This window comes from Carcharodon carcharias, chromosome 13, assembly GCF_017639515.1.
Source record: "Carcharodon carcharias isolate sCarCar2 chromosome 13, sCarCar2.pri, whole genome shotgun sequence".
In the NCBI taxonomy this organism is placed as follows: Eukaryota; Metazoa; Chordata; class Chondrichthyes; order Lamniformes; family Lamnidae; genus Carcharodon; species Carcharodon carcharias.
Window position 1 is genome coordinate 142,505,720 of NC_054479.1, and position 21,713 is coordinate 142,527,432.

At 42.9% G+C, this 21,713-nt stretch overlaps 1 protein-coding gene across 6 annotated transcripts in view; it reads right to left on the bottom strand.

Annotated features, from left to right (window-relative positions):
• dclre1c (DNA cross-link repair 1C, PSO2 homolog (S. cerevisiae)) overlaps positions 1-21,160 on the bottom strand; it is a 44,079-nt gene extending 22,919 nt beyond the window's left edge. For 5 of the 6 annotated variants that reach the window (XM_041203333.1, XM_041203332.1, XM_041203331.1 and 2 more), the window contains exons 1-4: positions 20,992-21,160; positions 17,133-17,184; positions 2,869-2,953; positions 1,867-1,926 (exon numbers count right to left, since the gene is read on the bottom strand). In XM_041203333.1, the coding sequence (XP_041059267.1) occupies positions 1,867-1,926; positions 2,869-2,953; positions 17,133-17,184; positions 20,992-21,139 (345 nt within the window). In that variant the 5' untranslated portion in view covers positions 21,140-21,160. Of the gene's footprint in view, positions 1-1,780; positions 1,927-2,868; positions 2,954-17,132; positions 17,185-20,991 lie in introns of those variants that run through there. The other variant, XM_041203334.1, reaches the window with a different exon arrangement.
• Positions 21,161-21,713: the final 553 nt, after the last annotated feature.

Genomic DNA, 21,713 nt, shown 5'->3' on the forward strand with positions numbered 1-21,713 from the left:
CCTTTACTGTTGTTGGGTCAAAATCTTGGAGCTCCCTTTCTAACAGCGCTGTGGGCGTACACACGCTACTTGCATTGCAGCAGTTCAAGGCGACAGTACACCACCACCCTCTCAAGGGAAATTAGGGATGGGTAATAAACGTTGGCCTTGCCAGCAACACCCAAGTCGCATGAACAAATAAGAGATTGGTGCAAACATCATGGGGTTCAATCCCCATTTGGGCTGGGGCGGATTTGGGACCTGCCTTCTTGCCCTGCATGCAGTGGAGACACAGCACCATGGGTCAGACCTGCCACTGGGTAGGGAACCGACGAAAATTCTATGTAACTGCTAAATAAAAGATCTACAAGAAAACAGGTGTCTCAAAAGGGTTGGTTTCTGTTGAATGTGCATTGTGAACAGTTCAGCACATATTCAGCACTTTTTCAGTTACACAGCACAGCTGCAATGCTTTCATTTGCTGTAAAAGAATAAAGCTCCCTTCTTACAGAAGAAAACAATGTTTGATTTGCATGGTGGGAAGGAGGGTGGGGGATGGGGAGAGAAAAGGTTGCATCTGCCACCACAGTAATCAATGATCAGCTAATGTCACAGTTAAGATTTTCGTACAAGATAAGTTGTCATTTAAAAAAAAAATTAAGTAAAATATTCTGGAGTCACACACTGTTTGGGCCCTGGAAGATTTTAAAGCTCAGCTATTGCAACATTATCACAGCCATGTCATTAGGAAAGCAGTGATAATGAATATAAGCCACATGGAGTTACAGTACTGTAACACAGGCATATGGGAAAACCTATTGGACTCTGGGTTGAGATTAGGCAAGGAGAGAGAGAAGAAAAATAAAATTCCAAACTCCTGTCCATCAATATCGTATTATCCACTTGTGAAAGGCACATTCCAGAACCATGGATGTTAGCCAAGTTCAGCATCAAACATAGTTACAACATCTGCACAGTGGAACAACGTGCCAATAGCACCTTTCTGGGCTCTCAAATGATGAAATGCCACTTGGTGATGCATAGCTAATGGCCACACATACCCGTACTCAAATGAGAGAGTGAGCACCTTTAGGAGAAAGGGGGGGCACAGGGAAAATATTAAACACTTTCTTAACAAACTGACCACTGGAATATAGTCGGCTCTGAATACAGGCCAAAGTGTGAACGCTGTGCATTAAGGCATGAAAGGTGCCAGGCTGTGGTTTCTGATTCCTTATGTGATGAAGTTCTGGGGTACAGAGTCACTGAGCAGAGGCCAGATCCTTTCCAGACATGGCAAACAGAAGAACAATCCTTGTTATCGCAGGGTGCCTTAGTATCCCTGAACAGTGTGGCACTGGCAGGGAAAGAGAATGAGATGTGTACCTTGCCCTCTCAGGTGAGGGAAGTTTGCACAGGAAGTAACATCTCTACAGAAGGGATTACCAAATTTAGAAAATAAAATGCAGAGTGTCTTCACAAAAATACTTCCGTAACTATAAACGTAGCGAAGGGAGCCAAAGACGTTAAATTTTAAAGATAAAAGCAAAATACTGCAGATGCTGGAAATCTGAAACAAAATCAAAAACAGATGGAAAAACTCAGCAGGCCTGACAGCATGTGCGGAGAGGAACAGAGTCAACATTTCAAGTCCGTATGACTCCGATGAAGAGTCATACAGACTCGAAACGTTGACTGTGTTCCTCTCTGCAGATGCTGTCAGGCATGTTAAATTTTAAACGCTTCAACTTCTTAAAATTTATTAATTGCCAGATAAACATTTTCTTAAAGTGAGACTAACATATTCAGCCCACAGTCACAACTAACAGCATCATTTTGACATCTTCCCCTGAATAAAGTTAGAGAGCGAGGACTTCTTGCATCTACCTCACCAGTTGCTTCATCAACCAAGGAAATTTGTGTTGGAGTTTCAACTTCAATAGCTATCTGTAAAAAACAGAAATATTAACTGTACTTATTTTCTTGAAGTAACACAAACTGAATCCTACCTCGATACAAAACAAACATATCTGCTATTTCTCAAAATTTATGATTCATTGCTACTTGATATTAAATATCCATTCAAGCTGGTTATACTGCTCCAGGGCAAATCAAGGACATTCAGTGATGCAACTGTTAAAAACACCCTTCCCCTTTTACATCCCAGAGATCTGGGCTCATATACAGCCCACAATGACAGGATGAAAAACTCCTTTCTCTGCCTTAGAGAAACAAGAGCCCAGTTAAAAATAACCATGGGCACTCGCTTACTCAGTTTCTAACTGGCATGTGTCCATTGTGCAAGAATGACCCTAAAACAGCACCAATTGGGAATCTCACTCAGAGATTGAGTGGGGAGGGGAGGGGAAATGGAACACATGATAATCACATAAGGCGCTCTTTTTTGATACATTGGGCGTATTATTTGTGGGGAAAAAAACTTGTTAGTTACTTTTATTACCCAAAGATCACTGATAATGGTTAGAGATATAACTTATGGCACATTCTAGGCAATACCCAATAGACCCAGAGTGAAATGATTCCTATTGACCAGGAGGAGGTCTGTGCAAAGTCAACGTCAGCTGAAATACACAACAGGGCACAACAGCTGGCCTGAACATCCCTGGTTAGGAAGGTAGAGTTGTAAGAAACAGCCAGAGCTCCCGCTGGTGACCCCGAGCCAATGTTTCTTCCTGGACACGTGTCTGCAGCGAGGACAAAACCAGGCTCAGCAACGATGGACACTTCAATCAAACAGCCTGCTTACTACAACCTAACTTCCACACAAATTTGGTAAGTACCGTCAGGGGTCAATACTCCTGAGTGAGCACCTTAAGCAAAGGAGGTGAGAAAATAGGGTACAAACGATTTAAACATAAAGGAACTTACAATATCATTCTCCCAGAATTTGTACTTGCTACTTGTTAGTAGAATCTCCTTTGTGACTGGGGAACAATAAAGCTTCAACTTCAAGCTGTAATGAAGAGGAACAGGTAATAGTTTATTATAAAACAGTATGATAGCAAATATTGGCAGGTTTCAGTCTCAGTGCTAGCAGGTTGCAGAGCCTGATGTCGTTCTTACCCAATGATTGCACAGGTTCACTATCAGCTGGAGGTGCTAGACAGCAACATAACGAACCCTGACCGACTTTCTGCTTTCTAATCTATGGGTACAGAGTTCAACTGCACTCCCATTTATCTCTGAGAGCAGGTTACTCAATAAGGAATACATTTCCTCCACCCCCCCCCCCACCCCCGTCCATTCATGGGATGTGGGCTTCACTGGATAGGGCCGCATTTATTGCTAATCCCCAATTGCCCTCTAGAAGGTGATGGTCAGCTGCCTTCTTGAGCTGCTGCAGTCCATGTGGTACACCCACAGTGCTGTTACGGAGGGAGGGGTTCCAGGATTTTGACACAGCGACACTGAAGGAATGGCGATATATTTCCAAGTCAGGACAGCAAGTGGCTTGGAGGGGAACTTCCAGGTGGTGGTGTTCCCATGTCCTTCTAGATGGTAGAAACAAAAAAACTGCGGATGCTGGAAATCCAAAACAAAAACAGAATTACCTGGAAAAAACTCAGCAGGTCTGGCAGCATCGGCGGAGAAGAAAAGAGTTGACGTTTTGAGTCCTCATGACCCTTCGACAGAACTAGATTTGAAAGTCCACATGTCCTTCTAGGTGGTAAAAACAAAAAAACTGCGGATGCTGGAAATCCAAAACAAAAACAGAATTACCTGGAAAAACTCAGCAGGTCTGGCAGCATCGGCAAAGAAGAAAAGAGTTGACGTTTCGAGTCCTCATGACCCTTCGACAGAACTTTCAAATCTAGTTCTGTCGAAGGGTCATGAGGACTCGAAACGTCAACTCTTCTCTTCTCCGCCAATGCTGCCAGACCTGCTGAGTTTTTCCAGGTAATTCTGTTTTTGTCCTTCTAGATGGTAGTGCCCGTGGGTTTGGGAGGTGCTGTCAAAGGAGACTTGGCGAGTTCCTGCAGTGCATCTTGAAGATGGTACACACTGCTGGCACTGTGCATCATGGGATGTGGGTGCAGGGAGTGAATATTTGCGGATGAGGTGCCAATCAAGTGGACTGCTTTGTCCTGGAAGGTGTCAAGCTTCGAGTATTGTTGGAGCTGCACTCACCCAGGCAAGTGGAGAGTATTCCATCACACTCCTGACCTGTGCCTTGTAGATGGTGGACACATTTTAGGGAGTCAGGGGGTGAGTTACTTGCCACAGGATTCTCAGCCTCTGACCTGCTCTTGTAGCCACAGTAATTATATGGCTAGTCCAGATCAGTTTCTGGTCAATGGTAACCCCCAGGATGTTGATATTGGGGGATGCAGCGATGATAATACCATTGAATGTCAAGGAGAGATGGTTAGATTTGCTCTTGTTGGAGATGGTCATTGCCTGGCGCTTGTGTGACGCGAATATTACTTGCCACTTGTCAGCCCAAGCCTGGATATTGTCCAGGTCTTGCTGCATTTGGACATGGACTGCTTCACTATCTGAGAAGTGGCGAATGGTGCTGAACATCGTGCATTCATTAGCGAACATCCCCACTTCTGACCATATGATGGAAGAAAGGTCATTAATCTGTATCAAAGCTATTCACCTAGCCTGCAGGGACAGTGACTATAATTATATTGCTTAAGTTTTATTTACACTTTTATGGTGAGTGGCTCAGAAGGAAAAGGATTATCATTTTTCTGTGAATCTCCATTTTGTTGCATGTAGATTATTGTAGAGTAGTCATGAAGGATTGGTTAGTTCATTTCTGCTGGGTAAACCAACATAAACATCACATGGCCTATTAATATTCCTGTACAGCACCTGCAAAATGCCAAATAATACTTCAACAAAATACAGTTCAGTGACACATGTCAGCACCATGCTCCACTGACCACAACTACCCTGGCGAATTCAAAATAACATTTCACACTAGGCTGTGAAAGTTATGAAAAAAGGAGAATTATAAATGAATGCTATGTCTCCGTATGTAGGTTATGTAGTCATGAGTAATCAAGAGAAAAATTCTTGCAAAGTAATAGTTAATATTTACACAGAATGTTATTCACTGCTTTTAAAAGGCATCGTTCCAGTGACAGCAACAAAGAGGATCTCTCTTGGATTATATCTCCCCCTCATTTACAGAAGGCTATAAGAAATAGGAAGAGTAGATCACATCGAGCCTGCTCCGCCATTCAATATGATCAAGCCTGATCTTGGGCTTCAACTTCACTTCCCTGCCCATTTCCCACAATTCCTTCACTAGACACCAAAAATCTGTCCATTGCAGCCTTAAATGTATTCATTGGTGGAGCAGCCACAACCCTCTGGGATAGAGAATTCCAAAGACTCAAAACCCCTTGAGTAAAGAAATTTCTCCTCACCTCAGTCCTGATTGATTGACCCCTTATCCTGAGACCCCTCATCCTGAGACTGTGTCCCCACATTTTAGCTTCTCTGTTTCTGCTGGCCAATCTCTCAGCTTCTACCCTGTCACGTGCCCTCAGAATTTTGTAGCTTTCAATGAGATCACCTCTCATTCTTCTAAAATCCAGAGAACATAAGCCCAATTTACTCGGCCTCTGATTATAGGACACCCCCTCATTCCAGGGACCAATTTATTGAACCTTCACTGCACTGCACTGCATCCAATGCAGTATATCCTTCATTAAATATGGAAACCAAAGCTGCACAGAATATTCCAGATGCAGCAGGACTTCTTTATGTTTGTACTCCAATCCTCTTGCAATAAAGGCCAGCATGCCATTTGCTTGCTGTATCTGCATGCTAACTTTCTGCATTCCATGTACCAACACACCCAAGTCTCTTCGAACATCAAAAACTTACAGGTTTCTCACCTTTTGAAACACATTCTGCTTTTTTATTCTTACCGCCAAAGTGAATAACTTCACATTTCCCCACATTATGCTCCATCTGCCACCTTGCTGCCCACTCACCTAACCTGTCTATATCTGTTCGCAGTCTCTTGGTATGCTCCCCACAGTTTACTCCAGGTTAGGTGGGAAGGTAATGTGTCTAGGTTTGCTGATACCAAGTCGTTGATATGGATTGATAGGATTGCCCCACCACTGATTCTTGCAGCTCTCCACTATTCACTGCCTGTCAACTTGGTAAAAAACAACCCTGCTTATGCCCACTCTGTTATCTATCCATTAACCGCTCCAATAACCATAACACTTTTCTGTTGGAGTGTATAGAAACACAGCAGCGTGGGGATGGTGGGGTTGGAGGTGATGCTACCAATTAGAATTTTTCATTAAATTGAGAAACACAGGCGAACGACCAAGGTTCATAACACAGGGCTCCTTCCAGACTGAAAGAGAGAGAGGAAGTGGTGATTAGAAAATTATTTTAGGGCATCAGTGGAAAGGCCTGCATTTATTTTCTCAATTAATTCAACTTCTTAACTCCTGGTCTACTTGAGATGGTGGTGGTGAGCCCCCTGTTTGAATAATTGCAGTCTGTGGTCCATGGGGTGAAAGCACTCCCACAGTGCTGTTAGGTAGGGGTTGGCAGGTTCCATGATTATGGCTCAATGATGGAGGAATGGTGATGTCTGTAAGGATGGTGTGTAACTTGGGGCTGACTTTCCCAAGCGCCTACTGCCCCTGGTCCTTCCAAGCTCAGAGGTCACAGTCTTGAAAGTTGCTGCCAAATTCTGGTTCTTGTTTTCAAGCAGCTATCTCTGTAAACTACCACCACCACCACCACCACCACCCCCCCCCCCCCCCTCCCCCGGCAACCCCACCACCCCCGGCCTTACACTCCTCTGACATCAGTGCCCCTCCAATGCTGGCTTCTTGTGTGGCCCTAATCTTCATTGTTCCACCATTGCTGGTCATGGCTTCAGATGCTTAGATCCCAAGCTCGGGAATAATGTTGAGACCATATAACAGCAACTTGATTAAGTCTGCACACCAGACCTTGTCCGAGCCAGAGCTTCAGGAGTACATAACAAAGCAACAAGATAATAAATGGAATAGCCAAGTCAAAAAATACACAGGCTACCATGTATTAGGCTAGAATTAAAAGTGTATAAGTCAACTCAACATATAAGATGACCCAATTTTTTTGGCAGCAAAAATCATGTTTAGGCCTATGCCCAGCGTATAAATTAACACCCCGATTCCCGCCATCCCCCCACCTTTTCTGCTAAGGAAGGCTATTCTCTCATTAGGAGTCCACTCAATTTTTCACCTCAGAAACACATGTTTTACTCAACTTGTAAACTGGTGCATGGGATCAAGCAGGCCACCAAGATGATGTGTAGGAGTTTAAGACACACCCACAGAGAACAGACTGTACATAGTGAACGATGAACAGAAATGGGTCCTCCAGCAAGAAACTAACATACGAAGTTGGTCTCAAGGTAAAAGTTGTAACATTTGCTAACTCAAATACCTGAGCTGCAGCAAGAGAATTCAATGTTCAGGAAAAACTGATGTGAGAATGAGAGGAGGAGGAATCCATCCTGAAGAAGGTGCCCAAAGCCAATGTGCCAATGGCCTGATCTTAATCATGTATCAGAATGGTTCCTCGAAAATCGTCAGAAAAGGTTACATTGTCACCAGAAATGCAGTGTATTTACGCACTTAAGTTGCTGTTGGATCCAGTGCCTTGGTTTGTTGGTGCTAAAGGATCCAGGTTGCATACTTGTTTCAGGGTGACCGAGTTGGTACCAAGACAGAGAAGATCAGTAGAATGTTCCTAAGAAGAAATGCATTCTGTTTATTTACAAAAGGAACTCAGCAGCTACACTTGTGTATTTACAACTCAAAACTCTGTCTTCACTCTTCAGGCTCTAACCTAAGACTACTGACCACAGAGGTAGCCCGCACTACTCTGCTATTGGGTGCCAAGATCATGTGATCTAACATTACCACATGTGTCTTAAAGGTATATGACACATCAGGTTACTACATCCCTCGCCCTTTTCTCAGAAGTACATCTTACAATTTTATTTTCAAAATAACAAATTTTTCACACAGGTAAGTAATTTACAAAGTCAGTCTTTCTGGGGGTTTTCTTATGCATGTAGAACATCTCAGCTCTACAGCTTCTGATGTTTTATCCGGGACCTCCCTCACTGCAGTTGTCCGAGCTTCTGGTTCTTCGGTAGGTATCTGTAAACCTGTTTCCTCGACTCTCAGGTGCGGTCGACCCTTCAGACACATCTGTACTTGGTTGAGTTCTTTCAACAGGAGATGTTGACTCAGTCACAAACACTGGTGGAATCATTTCTGGGTATTTTGTTTCTCCTCTTCTTATACGATCCACATGTCTCCGTATGACTCGATCTTCCACTTTCAGGAAAGAGGCCCAGTTACTGCACTTATTTCACCAAACAACCGTGTTGGTCCTTCTCTAAAGCTTTTCACAAATGCTTTCACTCTTACTTTAAATGCCCTGTCACGACTGTGGACAGTCATGCCCAATTTTCTGACTTCCCTGACTCCTTTCCACCTTCCCCTCCAAGTTTGGCATAATTAGGTTCAATCTCGATTGGAGATGGTGTTTCAACAATTCTGCAGGCGTCACACCTGTCTCTGTACGAGGGGTGGTTCTATAATGGAAAAGAAAACTTGCTAATTTAGTCACTATTGAATCTCCAGACAATTTCATCATACCAGAGTTGAACGTCAGAACTGCTCTCTCAGCCAGTCCATTTGAAGAAGGGTGGTATGGTGAAGTTTTCACATGAGTAATACCATTCAGGCTAATAAATTGGTGAAATTCAGCACTCATAAATACTGTTCCATTGTCTGCTACGACCACTTCAGGTAGTCCGAATGCAAAACTTTGCTGTAGCTTGTCAATTGTAGAAGATGTCGTTGACCTCACTTCATATATGTCCATCCATTTTGAATGTACAACGACGAAAAGTAGAAACATTGCTCCCATAAAAGGTCCCACATAGTTGATGTGTAATCGCACCCACGGCCTTCCTGGCCACACCCAGGGGTGTAACGGAGCTGTTGAAGGTAATTTTTGTACTTGCTGACACTGCAGACAACTTCTCACTAAGTTTCCTATTTCTCCATGCATCCCAGGCCACTATAGATAGCCGTGTGCTGTTGCCTTCCTTTGGGAAATTCCAGGATGTGCACTGTGAAGTTCAGATAACAATGGTTATCATCCTTTTGGAGGAACAATCACTCGTGCTCCCCACAATAAGATACCTTCTTGGCTGATTATCTTGTATCTTCTCTGGAAATACAGTTTCATTTCATCAGATTCTTGTTCTTGTGGCCAACTGTGAAGAACTTGGTCTCGCACTTTGGATAAGACTGGGTCTCGATTTGTCCAACCTTTAATCTGTCTGGCACATATCGGTGATGAATTCAGGAAGTTCAATAATAAAATGAATTCTTGAGGAATTGGAACATCCTCATCTTTTACCTGTATGGGCAAACGACTGGTTGCATCTGAGTTTGCAATTTGACTCCCGGGTCTATAAATGAAAGTATACGTGCACTTGCCAAGATCAATACCCTCCTTTGCTTTCTTGCTGAGGCTATAGAGGGTATAGCCTTATCTTCACTGAACCGATATGATAGCAAAATGACAACCGTGTAAGTATTGGTGAAACATATCAAGAACGATTGACAGGCCGCCTTTTTCTATTTGAGAGTCCCATTTCTCTGCAGTATTGAGCACTTGCACTCTCTTTTCGGCTGAGGCTCCCAACCCAACATGGAGGATGGCGTCATTTTGCGCTCCCTGTATGGCTTTCGAGTCTCACACTGCACCTTCCATTGCCAGAGTGATTTCCAATGCCTTCTGAAAATCTAAATTTGTTTCAGTGATATCTTCTGAATTGCATCTTCGTTTGTACCGCACACCAATCGATCTCTAAGCATATCATTGATAAATGTACTAAACGCACAATATTCAGTTAATTGTTTCAGACTTGCCACATAACAAGCAACTGTCTCCCTGCGGCTCTATTCCTCGAGTTAAATTTGACCTGTTGCACCGACTTGGGCTGGTAATGATTCTTTATGAGATTGACTATGTCATCAAAACTTTTCGAATCTGTGGCACTGGGTGCCAACAAATTTCAAATTAATCCATATGTCTTACTCCCACACGTGGATAAGAGGATCACACGCTTCTTCTCCACCACAATGACGTTCGTCTGGAAGAACAACGCGAGGCGTTCAACATAATGAGACCAGTCGTCTGAAGTTGGATCCAGAGGCTCCACTCTTCCAAATTGTGGCACGCTCTAAGGGGATTGCTTCAACGATTAGGAAAGAAATTTTTTCTTTACCTACAACCATGTGCAGTCTGGCTCGATTTCTGTCCTTGAGATTTCCTTCCTTCTTTCTTGCTTTTTACTCTCGTCACCAGTTTGTTAAATCCAGTGCCCTGGTTTGTTGGTGCTAAAGGATCCAGGTTGCACATTCGTTTCAGGGTGACCGAGTTGGTACCAAGACAGAGAAGATCAGTAGAACGTTCTTAGAAGAAACACATTCTCTTTATTTACAAAATGAACTCAGCAGCTACACTTGTGTGTTTACAACTCAAAACTCTGTCTTTACGCTTCAGACTCTAACTCAAGACTACTGACTACAGAGGTAGCCCGTGCTACTCTGCTATTGGGTACCAAGATCATGTGATCTTACATTACCACATTTGTCTTAAAGGTATATTACACATCAGATTACTACAGTTGCCTGCAAAGTTTCCAAGCACCAAATTGTTGGTGCAACCACTTTATGGATCGAAAATGCCTAGCGTTACAGAAGGCCAAGATTACATAGACCAGTCATCTGAAGTTGGATCCAGAGGCTCCACTCTTCCAAATTGTGGCATGCTCTAAGGGGATTGCTTCAACGATTAGGAAAGAAATTTTTTCTTTACCTACAACCGTGTGCAGTCTGGCTCGATTTCTGTCCTTGAGATTTCCTTCCTTCTTAGACCTTAATGCCAAAATGAGCAGTTCCCAGCAATTTCATCATCAGGCAGCAGCAAAATCACGAGTAGCCATTAAGTCATATTGGTAACAAGCGTGAAAAGCTCATAAATTTTGGTATGCCCAGCAGCCACACTGGAGCAGAACTGTTTTTGAATCTTTCTAGTGAAAGCCTCAGGACAGGAGAAGACAAGTTTCACTGTGGTGCCAACCTACATGGCCAACAGAATGAAATTAATGCCTATGGTAATTTTCAAACATAAAATCATGCCAAAACAGAAGTTCCTGGCAGTGGTTTTTGCGACAACAGTTGGATGGATGGGGATGGAGCAAAGTTCTGGGTCGATGGTGGCCTACATAAAGAATGCTGCTTATTAGTGTGGGACATGTTCAGATCCCCATATAATCAAATGAGATCAAGAGGCACCTGTGAAGAAATAGCAGCCACACCGCAGTTATACTGGGGCGGGGGCGGGGGCGGGTGGGGGGTTGGGGGTGGTGTGTTGGGGGGGGGGGGGGTCCCAACATCCGCAGTTTAACCTTTGGATGTGTGCCTTAACCAGCCATTCAAGGGTCATGTCTGCACCGAGTGGAGTAGATGAATGGTTGGTGGAGATAAAAAACCCTTCACAAAAAAAAGTGAAAATATGCCTGTGCCGCTACTTAATGTTCTGTGCGGCTTCATCGTGAGATTGTGGGATCCTATTTGAGGGAGGTGGTGGCATGGTGGTATTATCACTTGACTAGTATTTCATTGACCCAGGATAATGCTCTTGCGAGCTGGGTTCGAATCCTATCACAGATGAAGTTTGAATTTAAAAAAAAAATAAATCCGGTGATGCGTGGTCATAAAAACCTCTGGTTCACTAATAGCCTTTAGGGAAGGAAATCTGTCGTCCTTACTTGCTCTGGCCTACATGTGACTCTAGACCCACAGCAATGGGATTGACTCTTAATTGCCCTCTGGACAAGGGCAATTAGGAATGGGCAAAAAATTGTTGGCCTAACCAGCGATGCCCAAATCCCATGAAGGTATATTAAGGAAAGGAATACGATTTGACACGGAGGCTGATTCAGAAACCAGAAGCACCAAATCTGATCCAGAGCGAGATCCTTACAAAGATGCCAGAGTTTAAGTGACTCAAATGAACTCGATGAACTCTTTGTATTGGATGCTGAAGACAAAGGATTTGGAGTTTAATGCAGTTTGATCGTGGTTAAAGCTATCTTTGCAGAATTAATTCACATTGATTTAATCTGAATTACTGGTGTTAAATTTTATTTTCACACTTCAAAATGATAACCAACCACACCAACACTGGCAGTTCACATTTTATACTCTTTGTTTAAGTCAACCTTTGAAGTCTCAAGATCCTTCCAAAAACAGGGGTCAATTTATACAGTTAAACTTACGATAATTTGAGAGTCAACAGCCTCCACACTGTAAAACGTACTAATACAAGCTGAACAGAGGGTTAAAACAGGCACAATAAAGGGTTTGGTGGACACAAAAGGTGTGCCAAGACTAAAAGATTGAAGAGAGAGCACAGTACAGAGACAGATTAAAAGTGTACACAGGGCAATGAGACCTACAGCAACAAGGCTAGAAGTCTCAGTTGTAGTCTAGAAAGAAGGCCTAGAAAACCTGGTGCAGTCAAGACCTGATGTTAGTGGCAATTCTAGAACAAGATTAGAAGCAGAAAAATAGGCTTAAAAATGGCAAATCTTTTCTTTGAAAGTAGCTGCTCTAGTACCATGGAGATGGAAGAAAAGCAGAAAGGGGATTCACACAATTCATGAGGGTCACAGGTGACAAAGAAATTAAAAAGTAACATCTGTTGAAGAGGAGAAAGACAGCAGTGTCATGCCCCAATATATTATGAACTTTCAGTCAATAAGTTTTAAACTGGACACAAAAGAGACTGTTAAAATGGCCACTGCAAGCGTGACCTTTGGCATTTTGAGATCCAAGAACAGGTCACAAGAACATAAAAAAGAGGATCAGGAGTAGACCACATGGACTGCTCTACCATTCAATACGATCATGGCTGATCTTGGACTTAAACTCCATTTTCCCACCTGTTCCCCATATCCCTTAATTCTGAGTCCAAAATCTGTCTATCCCAGTCTTCAGTATATTAAACAATGGAACATCCAAAACCCTCCACAGTAGAGAATTCCAAAGGTTCACAACCCTTTGGGTGAAGTAACTTTTCCTAATTCCAGTCCTAAATGATCGGCCTTTAATCCCGAGACTGTGTCCCCAAGTTTTAGACTATCCAACCAATCTCTCAGCATTCACCCTATCAAGACCCCTCAGAATTTTGTAGGTTTCAATGACATCACTTATTTTCCTAAATTCCAGAAAATAAACCCAATTTACTCTGCCTCTCATCATAGGACAACCCCCTCACCCCAGGGACCAATTTAGTGACCATTCACATACAAGTCCATCCTTTATTAAATGGAGACCAACATTGCACAGAGAATTCCAGATGTGGTCTCACCAAAACTCTATACAAATGTAGTAAGGCTTCTTTATTCTTGTACTTCAAACCCCTTGCAATAAAGGCCAACATTTGCCTTCCTAATGGCTTGCTGTACCTGCATGCTAACTTTTTGTTCCTTGTACCAGCACACTCAAGTCTCTTTGAATATCAACATTTACAAGTTTCTCACCTTTAAAACATTCTGCTTTTCTATTCTTATGACCAAAGTGAATAACTTCACACTTCCCTACATTATAATCCATTGGACATCTTGTTGCCCATCACTTAACCTGTCTATATTTCTTTGCACCTCTGTGTCCTCCCCACAGCGTACCTTCCCACCCAGCTCGGTATCATCAGCAAACTATGATACATCACTCTTTCATTCAAGTCATTAATATAGATGCTAAATAGCTGAGGCCTCAGCACGGATCCTTGCAGCAGTCCATTTTCACTGACTGCCAACTGAAAAGGCCCATTTATGCCCATTCTCTGCTTTGTTAACCAATCTTCTATCCATGCTAAATACTACCCCCAACTCAATGAGCATTTATCTTGCCTATTAACCTTTTGTGCGTTTGGAAATCTAGGTATACTACATCTACTGGTTCCCCTTTATCTGCCCTACTTGTTACAGCCTCAAAACACTCAATTTGTCAAACAGAATTTCCATTCAGTAAAACCATGTTTACTTGTTCTAATCATATTAGGCTTTTCTAAATGCATTGTTAAGATTTCCTTAGTATTAGATTCTAGCATTTTCCTAACAACTGGTGTTAGGATGTTAGAATTCCAGCTGACTCAACTCTGCTTCACCCTGGACAAAAGGGCATGTCAAAACGCTGGGTAAGGCAGATGTGAATGGATCCTATCAACATTCCATTGTATTATGATGGTGTCCCTCATCCGAACTAGGCTGGGTGAATCTCAAGGTGTCAAACAACAATACAAGATGATTGGAATCAACATACACATCACCTTTTGTTTGAAAAAAAGACTTTGAACTTGAAGTCACAAGGGGAAACTATTTTTATCGTCTGTTTTTAAAATTAGCAAGAAGCTGCTTGCAGGCAGGGTTTCACTGAAAGCCAAACGAGCTGAAAGTGATCCAAGCAGCCAAGGTAATTAACAGCAACACCCTCCTTGAAAGCGGGGGTTTCGGACAGAGACGGACTCCCTAGTCGATTCCAACTTTGAGTTCACCTGAGATCCAATCTTTTTGAAATTTGACTACAAGAAACCTCACGGCTTACTGAGAACCCATTGCTTTATCAGACCTACGCTTCATCTAACGCATCAACTTCAGCCAAGGCACTACAGGCTCACCATGAACGAGACCGAGATAATTATAAGCTGTAACAGTATATTACCTTTAGCTGTATCTAATCTTTGTGCGTGAGACACGAACAAGCAAAGCGTTGCATCAAATTCAGGTTAGTGTGTTATAATAAATGACCTTTTTCAAACTCTCAAAGTTTGCTGCTCGAAATATTTAATTAGGACGCTCATTCTGAGGCTAAGAAAACACACACCTCAAATATAAACACACTGATTGAGGGTAGTAAAAGGAAACACACAAATATTTGTTCATGACAGTAGTTTAAAATTTCCTTTCAATAAAGTTACATTGTGGATTTCCCTGAACCTCATATACCAGTTGCAATAGACAGAATTCATTTGAGTGCTGTAGTATTCTTATGAAGGGGAAGGGATGATGTTCATCAGCAAAGCAAAAGCATTTCATGGATAACACTGACAATCCTGGGAGAATGTGAGGTGAAACATTATTCTAGTAATCATCATCTCCATAAGATGTAGGAACAGAAGTAGGCCATTTAAAAAATATATCATTCATGGGATGTGGGTGTCGATAGGCCAGCATTTATTGCCCATCCCTAATTGCCCTTGTTCAGAGGGCATTTAAAAGCTAACCACATTGTTGTGGGCCTGGAGTCACATGTAGGCCAGACCAGGTAAGAACAGCAGATTTCCTTCCCTAAAGGGCATTAGTGAACCAGATGGGTTTTTACAACAATCGACAATGGTTTCAAGGTCATCATTAGACTTTTAATTCCAGATTTTTATTGAATTCAAATTCCACTATCTGCTGTGATAGGATTCGAACCCAGGTCCCCAGAGCATTACCCTGGGTCTCTGGATTACTCATCCAGCGACAATACCAGGACACCATCACCTCCCCATCTAGGTGGCCCATTGGCCCATCTAGTCTGCTCCGCCATTCAGTGAGATCATGGCTGATCTGATAATCCTCAACTCCATTTTCATGCCTTTTCCCCATAACCCTTGATTCCCTTACTGATTAAAAATCTGTCTCTCACAGCCTTGAATATAATGAACAACCCAGCTTCTACGGTAAAGAATACCATAGATTCACTACGCTCAGAAAATAAATTCCTCCTCATCTCTGTCTTAAATGGGCGACCCCTTACTCTGAGATTATGCCCTCTGGTTCTAGACTCTCCCACAAGGGGAAACAACCTCAGCATCTACCCAATCAAGCCTAAGAATGTTTTCTGTTTCAATAAGGTCGCCTCTCATTCTCATCCTCAATGAGTACAGGCCCAGCCTACTCAACCTCTCCTCATGAGAAAATCCCTCCATATCCAGATTCAACCTAGTGAGCTTTCTCTGGACTGCCCCAATACCACGATATCTATACTTAAAGGGACCAGAACTGTTCACAGTATTCTAGCTGTGGTCTAACTAGTGCCTTGCATAGTTTTAGCAAGACTTCCCTATTTTTATACTCCATTCCCTTTGAAATAAAGGCCAGCGTTTCATTTGCCTTTCCTATTACCTGCTGATCTTGTATGTTAGCTTTTTGTGATTCATGCACAACCCCCAAATCCCTCTGTGCTGCAGCTTTCTGCAGTCTTTCTCCGTTTAAATTATATTCAGCTCCTCTATTCTTCCTGCCAAAGTGCATAACCTCACATTTTCCCACATTATATTCCATCTACCAAGTTTTTGCCCTTTCATTTAACCTGTCTATATCCCTCTGTAGACACTGTATCATCTGCAACACTTGACTTCCCACCAATTTTTGTGTCATCTGCAAACTTGGTGATAGTACATTCACTTCCCTCATCTAAGTCATTAATATATATTGTAAATAATTGTGGCCCCAGCACTGATCCCTGTGGCACGTTGCTAGTTACAGGTTGCCTTCCTGAAAACGTCCCCCTTATCCCAACTCTCTGTCTTCTATTAGTTAGCCAACCCTCTATCCATGCTAACAGACTACCCCCAACACCATGGGCTCTTAAGTATATTAAACCATGCCACTAAACCTTATGATTTAATGAATACAAAATATTTATTCTAGAATGGAAAATCTTGAAGACTATAATATATGCACAAGGATCTAACTTGTTTGCAATTAAAACCATTTGATAATTTTTAGACAATATCTCATGTCTATTACCAAATGTCAAAAAAGCTAAACTGGACGGGCAGCTTTGAATTCGAAAGCAGCATTTAAGTTATAGACGGTGGAACATGTGATTATTCTTAGTTTCACCTCTGTAAATCACATTACCAGTACTATAAATTCTTCAGAGTGAGAACACAGGCGGGACCTAACTGAAATACACAAGATACACAATCCAGGTACACCACCATTCGAAACACAAGAGGAGACATTTCCTGCAAAGATCACTTAAGAAAAGCCAAAGCAGGATCAGTACCTGCATTCCAATCGTCTTTTCAAGGCAGGAGCTCTTAATCCTTTCATGTGATCTGCAAAATAGTTGGAAATCCTATGATTCAGCAATTATTTTTCCGAACTAAAAGCTTTACCACTCCTATTCTAATTGAAGTGTTTTTAGATAACAGTGTACAGCATTAATGGAGTGCTTGATCTTAAAAGAAATCTGTAAATTATCTTTACTATTCTCTCCCTTACACCCTATCCAGATACTTGAAAATGATGACCTCCAAATGTTTCTTCAGGTTGTAATCCATTGTCATTTGCTAATGCACTGTGTTAAAGAGTCATTAGCATGAGAATTTCATTCAGGTGAAGTGACTCACCTCCTGACTCCCCAAAGTCTGTCCACCATCTACAAGGTGCAAGTCAGGGCTTTTCTGCACGAGTGGAGCTCTAACAGCACTTTAAGCTCAAGACCATCCAGGACAAAGCTGCCTGCTTGATTGGGAGCCCACCCACCACCTTCAACATTCACACCCTCCACCACCAGTGCACAGTGGCAGCAGTGTGTACCATCTACAAGGCCCCTTCAACAGCATCTTCCAAATCTGTGACCTCTACCACCTAGAAGGACAAGGGCAGATGATGTATGGGAACACCACCACCTGCAAGTTCCCCTCCAAGCCACTCATCTTCTCGACTTGGAACTATAATCGCCATTTATTCATAGCCGCTGGCTCAAAATCCTGGAACTCCCTCCCTAACAGTGCTGTGGGTTTTCCTATACCACATGAACTGTAGCGGTTCAAGGCTGCAGCTCACCACCACCTCAAAGGGCACGTAAAATGTGAAGGGAATTTGCATTTTTAGATAGATGAAGGGGGATTTAGTTTTCAAAGGGCTTTCAGTCTGTTTACAAATAGTCAGACAAGCAGGCTAATGAATGTGTTTATTTTTCCCCCTCGAGGGTTACTGACAATATATAGTGACAGCATGAAAGTTTTATATTGTGAGGAAGATACAGTTTCAGAGACATATGGGAACAATGGAATTTACATTTTAAAAAAGGAAGAAACATATATAAAGGAGAATGAGGCTGTGTGTCAGGGGAAGGCATTGTTCTGTTGAAGGGTCATGAGGACTCGAAACGTCAACTCTTTTCTTCGCCGATGCTGCCAGACCTGCTGAGTTTTTCCAGGTAATTCTGTTTTTGTTTTGGATTTCCAGCATCCGCAGTTTTTTGTTTTTATCATTGTTAAGATTTAACAGGAGCGTGTGAAATAGCCTCCAAGAGGCCTCCAGTATTTATGCATCAAGCCTGCTGTCTACAGAAACCAAAGTTGGAGAAAGCCATTTTGAATTTCAGATGTGTAGGGTATTGTGTTAATTTGCTGGATCTATTTAAAATCTAACATCTATTTTTGGAATGTTGCCTTAAAGGGGCCGTAACAGGGAGTCCGGTTAATTAGGGATTTTAGGAATTATTATAGTAGTAATTTGTAGTTCTATGTATATACTTGAAATATTTTTTGTTAGTAAATATTTTAATTTTAGGTTTTTAAAAAAGTCTCTTAAGTTTTGGTGGACTTATTACTTCTGAATTCAGGGCATGCATCACAAAATAAATACAAATTGCAAAACCGTTGTGATAGCGTGATCAAGTTTCCCTCATTGCTTTGATCCACCTGGCACACATCATCTGCCACATCATGAGTGTAATTGTGTTTTGTTTCTTTCCTCTATTCTTTTAACAAATGTTTACTTTACTATAAAATTACCACAAGGAGTCGGGGACATCATTTCCTGAGTTCAGAACCGCTCATACTATACAAATTGCAGCTATTTCACGTTTCCCTCTGGGATTTGAGCAGCTTGGCATTTACCATCTGCTGTTCCTTAACAACATGTCTGTTGAGAGAATGCAAGAATCTCTTATTTTCTGAAGTTTTTAAAAAGTTTCTGATGAATCATCAAGAAACAAAACGCCTCATCCAAACTCTGCATCATTCCAAAGGTTAACATATCAGGGATTACTTTGAAATGCAGTAAGTGCCAAGTACTGTTGGGACAGCAATTTTGCGTTCAAGATCTCAAAAACATGATCAGTTAATTTGTTTGAGATAGTTTGGATGATGTCTCCATGTTCTTCTTGAAGGAACAGGGAGAGTAAAAGCATCTTTACTAGAAGATAGCGTACAGATGCACAGCTGGAAGATTTTCTAAATTTCAGAATGTGGACAACGCCAAGCTAGAAACTGCCATAACTAATTAACTGTCAGGATGCTGCATTCCCCCCCCACCCCCGCCCCTCCTCCACACCTTCCCCCACCCTACCCTGCCTCCCCCAAAAGAGGCTTTGAGGACATCCCCGAAACATTTCCCTTGCCCTCCTGATATCCGCTTGCCATGGCAAAACTTGGAGTAGTCAGCTTGCTTTGGGATTCTTGTGTCAGGCATGCAGACTATGTGGCCCGCTCAACATAGCTGATTAACCATGGCCAGTGCTGCAATACTGGGGATGTTGGCCTGAGAGGGGACACTGATATTGGAGCGCCTACCCTGCCATTCGATTTCCAGGGTTTTGTGGAGGAATCACTGGTGATATTTCTCCAGGGGTTTAAGATGTCTGCTGTACATTGTCCATGTCTCTGACGCATACAGGAAGGCAGGTAACACTGCAGCCCTGTAGACCATGAGCTGGGTGTTGGGTTTGGTGTCTTTGCCATCAAACACTCTCTTATCCTTAGGTGGCCACAGGCTGAGCTGGCACACCGGAGGCGATGTTGCGTTACATTGTTGATGCCTGCCCTCACTGAGGGGAAGCTCCCGAGATATGAGAAATGATCCACATTGTCCAATGGTTCCCTGTGGGTTTTGATATTTGGTGGGGGGTGGGGAGCAGGTAAAGGATCTTAGTCGAGAGTTCTTCTCCGCTGTGATCTGCATTTCTGCAGAGATTCTGTCTATACTGGCAGCCTTGTCGGTCCTTAGCTGTCGAATGGTCTTTCCAGCCTCAGGTCAGACTGGCACTTCTGCTGCTTCAGGAGCAGGAAAATCAATGTTGATGGACCCTCGGACTCAGCCAAGACAGACCCACTCGGACAGCGCCTCACAAACAATCTGGTGGCTCTTGGTTTTTTTTGAGCCAAGTTGGTAGAGACAGCAGCCCAGGTTAGGCGAGTTGATCAGTCCAACAGTCATCTGCTCTCCTGTCATGGTCCGGATGGTGCGAACATCCTTGCGGTCCCTCACTTAGATAATAACATAATCAAGCAGGTGCCAATGTTTGGAGCCAGGGTGTTGCTGTGAGGTTTTGTATTGGTCACTCCGACGAAAAAGGGTGTTCATTATGATCAGATCACGTTCTAGGCATCTATCATTTGGTTCCTATAGCTTGCACCCTCTCTCCTGGAAAGCCTGCGGTGCAGGAATTCAATTGAAATTGGGTTTTTTTTCCACTATTTTGTTGTAAGCCAACAAAATTGAACACAACTTGAATGCCAAAATTGTCGTCACGTGGAATTCAGTCCCAACCTCAGTCAGTGATCCCAGAGATTGCTCCTGTAACTAATACTACATAACGCTTATAGCAGAAACGAGAAATTCGTTGCGCTACCGAACTGGCAGCATCTGTGGAAAGAGACAGTTGACACTTCGAGTCCGTACGACTCTAGCATGTTCTGTTCTTATTTTACAGGGAGCCCCGTTTCACCTCCCTACGTCCCGGTGACCCACTCTACCCTCAAAATGTTAGGAAGGTGGGGAGAGAAAAAAAAAAACTAAATAAACTTGCGTGTGGCTGGTTACGTAAATAGAAACCTTGCTCCAACGATCTGAACAAACTGCATTGCGAATTACTTTCCGTTCCCCACAGGTTTAAAAGAGGAGTTGCCCACCTTTATGACAGTGCGACAGGAAATAAGCCTTGGCCAGCAAATTGTCTCTGTCAAATCTGTCGATAGAAGCGCTCGGATATTCCTGCATCCGACCCTGGAAGGAACTCATCGCTGTTCGAATTCGCAACAAATTGGAACCCTCTGACATGAAATTGCTACATTGCCAATCGTGATGTCCCACCGGCTGAGATTGACATCCCAGCCGACCAATCAGGCAGCTGGCCAGCGCCGGGCGCCTGTCTGCAGCACCAATCGAGGCAGCGCATGGGCGGGGCTTTCTTGCTGAGGATCCCGGAAGAACAGGCGGAAGAAAGAACACACACACACACACACACACAAAGCACCAAGAGGATCCAGAGCAGCAGACGTTCCGCCGGGTCTGCTGGTGCTCTCTGCTGGCTGGGAGCTGAATGTTTTAAGTGCCAAACTTTAATCTCTTGTTCACATGAACGAGGATTACAAACTATTAAGCCAGCACAACCTGCAGAGAGGCAAACACAGAAAATGCTGGAAAAACTCAGCAGGTTTAACAGCATCTGTGGAGAGAAAGACAGAGTTAGCGTTGACTCTTCTTCAGAGCTAACGTTGACTCTTCTTCAGAGCTAAAGAGAAGTAAAAATGTGATGAAATTTATACTGTTTAAGGGTGGGTGGGTGGAGCAAGTGAAGCTGGATAGAAGGCCAGTGGAGGGAAAGGAGAGACTGCCAGAAATGTCATGGACA